Source organism: Triticum dicoccoides, chromosome 2B (genome assembly GCF_002162155.2).
Source record: "Triticum dicoccoides isolate Atlit2015 ecotype Zavitan chromosome 2B, WEW_v2.0, whole genome shotgun sequence".
Classification (NCBI taxonomy): domain Eukaryota; kingdom Viridiplantae; phylum Streptophyta; class Magnoliopsida; order Poales; family Poaceae; genus Triticum; species Triticum dicoccoides.
In genome coordinates this window covers 602,041,061-602,047,678 of record NC_041383.1, presented here as the reverse complement: position 1 = coordinate 602,047,678, position 6,618 = coordinate 602,041,061, and the positions used below count along the sequence as shown (strand labels likewise).

The window sequence follows — 6,618 nt, the reverse complement described above, 5'->3', positions numbered from 1 at the left end:
TTACTGGAGTTGCACGAAAACCCGGCATACTCCAGCCCTGGCCTGTCCCTGAGTGCTGCAACCTGCAGTACTATACTACGCAGTAACGCAAGCGCAAGATCTGTCAGCAAGTGCGACTTCCTAGTGCAGATCCAAGCGCCACAACGCCCGGCCGCACACCAGTTCGTTCCGTCCACTGCCTACTGCTCGCTCGATCGCCCTCTCCACCGCCTTCAGATGACACTGTATCAACAAGCAGCACTCCTCTTCCTAGGAGGGCAGGGCACGCTGCTCGACTGCTCGTCCCCTCCTAAGCGCCTAAGCCAATCATCCACCCCCTCAGGCCTCAGCACCCAAGCCCAGAAACAGAACCATCTTGGCTTACCGTCTCAACATCCAAATTGAACACCCATTATGTGCGTGGACTGTCTCACTTGCCGACACTTATACATTGCATAGCCACATACTCGGAGTAGTGTACTTTTTTTTTTGAACAATTTGTAGTAGTGTACTTCAAATTGGATGAACTACAAGTCAGTAAACCTGGATGATCTGAAACGAAAGCGTGATATATAGTACTGCTAGCTACCGATAGATTTCCTTTTTCGTCAAGCAAAACGAAGGCATGATATATGGTACAGCAAAACAAAAGCATGGTAAGTATCAGGAGCACAGCCGCCACTTCAAAACTCGGAAAATCGGGCGCTGACGCCGGCAGTAGTACTAGCATTTTGGCTAACGTCTGGACATCCAAACTGAACAGCAAATCCCAAACCAAGGCAGACCTCCACTCACGCAAAAATTGCAGAGTCGTGTGAGCCAAAATAGAATATTATTGGCCATTGGCCTACAACACAGCAGGGTTTGGCCAATGAACTTGTACAGGATAAAGTCACTCTGCTGCCAATTTTGTAGGGGTTGGCGTTTAGAAATAGTAGATCATGGTCTTAGCTCATCTCCAAAAAGAACTTGGCTCTGAAGGGTGAAGATTCTTCAACGGAGTCTAAGACTGCTGAAGGAAGCAATGAGATCTTCAACGATCCCTTTATCCTTTCGGCGATGTGGATCGGGACCGGAGGCGACACTGCCTCGTTGACGACTCCCAGCGTGAGATGGACCACATTTCAAATAAGGGTGTCGTTGACGTTTCTGCCCCTTACGAGTTCGAGATGGTGCCTGAACCTGGATGGGCACAGGAATTATGAATTACACAAGGCAGCAGCTTCAAATTTCAGAATTATTTCATCGACTTAATTGATAGGACAGCGATAACCAAAGTAGCATGTGATCCATAACAAATGTTGCACGCAATACATTGAGTTACTTCTACCAAGTTATTGACTGTACCGATAGTAGCACAGTTACATAATTGGACTAATAATTCAGGCCATTTAATCACAGCTTGGGTTCTCTTGTTGCTGCATTTTCAAGTTCGAGCAATATGAAGATGGATTCCTGACTAATGAAATACTACCTCTGTAAACAAATGTAAGACGTTTTAGGTCACTAAAATTTATTTACAGAGGGAGTAGCTTACTTCTGAAAAGTTGACCTAGTATGATTCCGTAGCAGTAAAATAGATAATCCCATACCCATACCTAGAAAAATAGGGCCATTAACACAAGAGAAGTCTACAACACGTTCCTGGTAATCTATTTGGCAACACATGTTTCCATTTAAAACAAATAAATACTAGCACATTCATGAATGCTTCACTTGGCAAATTGAACATGAGAAATGATGAAAACTAATTCAAGATAACTCATAGGTAGTAGAGGAAAGGGACCAGCTAGTCAATACCCGAACAGTGTTATTTTTAACTTGTAAAGGTGTAACACTTTTGTCTTTAACTGAACTGAGCTCACTCTCATGCTTAGCAATCACACGAGAAATAGCCCCATCACTTTTTGCATTGAAGAAACACTGCCGTTCCTTGGCATTGCGCACTAGATCTGCCCAGATAGAACCACTCCTGGATAGGGTTGCAGCATTTCCCAAAATCCAAAGGCAATGTCTGTATTCAAAGTGGAATAAGTAACGCACTGAGAAGATAGACAAAACCGATCACAAAAGGAACGTGACATCACAACATAAGATACCTTGCTCTTGTCAAAGCTACGTTTGTACGTTGTTGATCTGAAACAAATCCTACCACTCCATCAGAGTTGGACCTGACAGTTGATAAAATGATTATGTCTTCCTCGCCACCTTGGAAGCCATCAACAGAACTAATTTTTACTGACAAGGGGCCAAACTTCATTTTCCTCAGTTTTTCTTGAATTGCTAGAACTTGAGCAGAGTATGGGCATATGACACCAACTGTGACCTTCTTCATAGTCTTAGAACAAGCTGCACGGTGAAATATGTATAGTAAGCATGTGCCCTGATATCCATGCTATAAAGAACAAAGCAAAAGGAAATCACCCTGAGTATATGCTGTTTCAACACTCTATTGGGCGTCACACTATCATTATTTATGTTTCCATTTTTTCTGGAATGAACAAAAGGACATGCTTCAAAGTTCCAGAAACAGAAACATTGTTACTGGTGTGTGCTAAACTATATATGCAACCTTCCTAAATACTCCTTCCGTTCCTAAATATTTGTCTTTTTAGAGATTTCAACAAGTGACTACATACGGAGCAAAATAAGTGAATCTACACTCTAAAATATGTCTATATACGGAGGGAGTAGAACATAACAACCTAATATCATACCATGAAACTAACTGGAATTGTTAATTAAAAATCTATGTTTAATGATCATATTTCCATAATAAACATGCTCAATCATCAATTTAAGTCCAGCTGAAAACTACAAATAAATGGTTCAGAAATAAATCCAATACTCTTGTAACAACGTAAGGTAGAAAAAATAGATAAATTTCACACGTAATAAAACAGCATGATGACAGAACACATGCCTCTTCGAAGATTTTGCAAGATTTCCTGGATAATGGTAACTTCAACCACGTTCTTCCTGCTATGACCAAGTTCATCTACATCCTCCCAACTATCTTCAATATTGAAGAAAGAGTAAGTACCAAACATAGAACCTGGAAGATACTTCTTTTGGTGTTCTTTTTGCATGACACTAGGAGCATCCAAGAGTTGCCCGCCATAGAAGCTGCTGTTTGGAAAAATGCTAATGGATGGATGCATTCTGTATTGCATGTTAAGCAGATATTTTTCATGTCCCAGTGAACTCAACCTCGCAAAGAGACTTCTCCCAAATAATGCATCCTTGCAAACCTACAGGGATCACAACTTGAGATGACATGACACAAATGTAACAAAACAAGTGAGGAATCTTATGCTTGACAGATTAGTAGACACGAGACAAGAATATAAGATCAAGAACTAACCTTACTAACAACTGTTGCTGGTAGTTGACACTCATCACCAATGAGGATAGCATGCTTCAATGCAGGCAAACGCAAAGGGATCAATGTTTCACATTCTTTCAACTGAGCAGCCTCATCGACAACAAGCAACTCTAGTTTTTTATTGCTTGTTACTTTGGAAGAGCTAGAAACAGTGCAGAAAATTATGCTGGCACTTTCCATACAGAATTCTCGGATGGTGCGTTTGGAGGATGTTATAGGAAGTTTCAAGCAACTTAATAGCATCTTTAGCAGCTCAAGGCATTTAATTTTGGTTTTGCCGATGGTTATCACTGTCTTGGGAAGAATGCCCATGCTGGATTTCCTTGGAACATCTTTATATAAGAAAACTTCCTTTATCTCAACCCCGGTAGTTTTCCTCTGGAGTGTATTGAAATCTTCAAGCAGTTCGAGAAGTGAAATGATGTTATTGTAATTCACCTCCAAAATACAAGATTTTGGGACATGAAATAGTAGCTGTTTGAAGCATCTTCGGAGCTCAGGATAAATAACATCAAGTTTTTTCCTGGTGTAATGCAAAAAGGAAGGTTTATTCTCCTCCTTTTGTTCTTCAGAATATCGAAGGTACTGGGAGCAACCATTCTCAAGAAAATCGTACATGGAAGACAGACAATGTCTCCATCCAGTCAATGGTGCAAAGCAAACAAGAAGCTTCCTTACACGATCATGTAAGTAAATCTCTTTCAAATCATCTTCAACACACATGCGATGTTTATTGCCAAACAACAGAACATCTCCTAAGCAACTTGTATCCAGAGGGTTCTCTTTGCTCAACCTTAAGAAACATGAAGCAACTTGTTTAACAGCAAGGTTTGTCGGTGCACATGTAAGTGTACCATGTTTCAGTTTCCTCATTAACCACAAGAGTACAGTGATTGTTTTAGTCTTTCCTGTGCCAGGAGGTCCCCAGATAAGGCTTAAACTGCTGCTGCTGTTGGAGAGCATTGCTGAAATGCAGTTCAGGATGGCATCATTTTGTGAGTTGTTAAGATTCATTGTAGACAATTCACTCCATATTTCCATGCTGTCGATTGAAGCAACACCCTTTGTATTTTTTGGGAGAATATTTGCAACCTGCAAACACCAGAAAAGAGCTAAGCAAATTAATGTTTCTTTACGGCTGCCCAAAAGCCTCTAGTGATCTGTTCTCATTATGATGTGAACATAGCTGGAGCATTTCCTATGCAATAAACAGAAATTTTACATACATGTATATTCTTTAGTAAGGAAATGTGGGCGATGATTTCAAAATTAACTTCTCTCTTTTTCTCTATTTAGCATTTCATGATCTGATCTGAGGAACAAACTCGCATCATTGTCAATGTCATTGAGAGTATAAGAGCATACATACCCGTGGATAGTGTACCATCTCCTGTATGAGGTTTGGGTTTCTCCTGACTGTTGTGTAGTCAAGGCAGCGCCATATGCGGATGTAGGTCACGATATTCAGCAAATGAGCTGCAAAAAGTGGGCTCCTCTTCCCATCTTCACTGACCTCGTCTGCAGCATCAATTTTTCCTGATGCTGTTATCGCATAGCTGGCTGGAGGTGAGTCATCATCTTCATCCGCTCCATCAGTAATGAAGGCAATACAGTACGGCCTTCCATTGCAAGTAATATCAGATATGTTTTCTGGCTTCACATCAGCCAGGATAATGATATCACCAACACTTCGACCATTGCTTTCAGGTTTGTTCCAAGACTTTGTATTCTGAGAATCCTCAAAAGCAATGTTATAAACTGCACTATAGTTTGTTTGCTCGATCCATGCTACTTTGACAAAAGACTCAGTGGAGATGGCTTCCAAGCTGGACGACATGTCAGCTCGCAACTCCTCCAACAGTGGAGATGTGTAGGATCCTAAGTAGCTCTTGATATCATTGAATATGGACGGTATCCTTTTCAGCTGCAATTTGAAGCCTCATAGTTAGAACTTGATGACAGAAATTCACAGATATAAAAACACACCAATTAATGCGAAACTGCTGGTATCGAGAATAAAGAAAAAAAAAGACAAGCAGTCAGTTATGGACATTGCATTGCACCCATTTGCTACAGTAATGATTGTCTTTTTTTGGGTCCATGGTGCTAGTGATGGATTGGAATACTACTGAAATTTGGCATGTTTGTGTTACTTCATATTTAATGCATCCATGATTTCTTCTAAATGTGATGTAACACTATTTAATAATGCTCAAATCCTCTTCAGGCAGAGTATATAAAGAGTTAAAGACCCAAAATTGGTCAGAAGGTTCTCAAACTTCTTCTATACTTCACACTTGGCATCAAAACCCTTGGGGCCTGTTTGGATTGAGGGTATTTGTTGAGAAAGCTTAGACATTTAGTCCAAATTTGACTTAAATGACAAAACTTTACCGAGAAATACCATGTTCCGGCCAGCCCCTTGCTAGAATTTGGAGATGAAACATCTCCAAGGTCGGAACAGCTTAAATTGGTAACTTATTTGGAGGACTAACAGAGTAGCTAAAGGGAAAACCACAACACCTCGTACTAGATCGAACCAAAGCCTACGGGAGTAGGTAGATTGAACTAAACCCTACGGGGGTACGGCGCAACCAACACGCGAAGAACAGCCCAAGAAAACCAACGGAGCAGCAGTACAACCCACCTTGTTCTTGAAGAGACCCTCGTCCATGACGTCCTCGAGGCTCCAAGACAGCACCATGTCGACGAGGTGCGGCCACTCCTCGTCGGCGTACCTCCTCGGCCACCATTCGTCGCCGGCTTCCCTCCTCGGCCGACGACCACGAGCGCCCTTCTTCTTCCTGGTCATGCCGCCAGTGCGCCGCGGCCTCGGGAGTCGGGATCGACCTTGCTTGTCCCGGGCGCGAAGGAGGCGGCGGCGGCGGCGGAGTAGCGAGGCTGGTGGTAGCCTTTGTGGCGAGACGAAAGAGGAAGGCCCGGGAAAGCCGGGAAGGAGAGAGGGAGGGGGTATGTGAGGGAAAACGGAAAAGGGAGGGGAAAGTGAAAATCAAAAATGAAATTGTGGCCCTTCCTTCCTTGGGAAGCCTTGCTGCTGTACTTGGCCGGTGGCCCATGCTCGCGAGTCACGGGTGGCCGCTGGCAATGACCATCCACGACTCTGGCCGCCGAATCCGCTCGGGGAGTATCTCCAGGATTTTGTATGTTTTTTTTAGGAAGACGACATGGTAATTTTATCAACTTCTATATCTTTTTTTTGCGAATTTTATTACTATACTTCATATCATCCACTT

General features: G+C 42.4%; 1 protein-coding gene across 1 annotated transcript; it reads right to left on the bottom strand.

The window, feature by feature from the left end:
- Window positions 1–661: 661 nt before the first annotated feature.
- LOC119365114 lies at window positions 662–6,309 on the bottom strand. The gene is made up of 7 exons (XM_037630711.1): window positions 6,012–6,309; window positions 4,734–5,288; window positions 3,344–4,456; window positions 2,903–3,230; window positions 2,079–2,328; window positions 1,780–1,993; window positions 662–1,161 (listed from the first exon to the last, which is right to left on the bottom strand). The coding sequence occupies exons 1-7, from the start codon at window positions 6,174–6,176 to the stop codon at window positions 973–975; spliced, it is 2,814 nt and encodes a 937-aa protein (XP_037486608.1). The 5' UTR covers window positions 6,177–6,309; the 3' UTR covers window positions 662–972.
- Window positions 6,310–6,618: the final 309 nt, after the last annotated feature.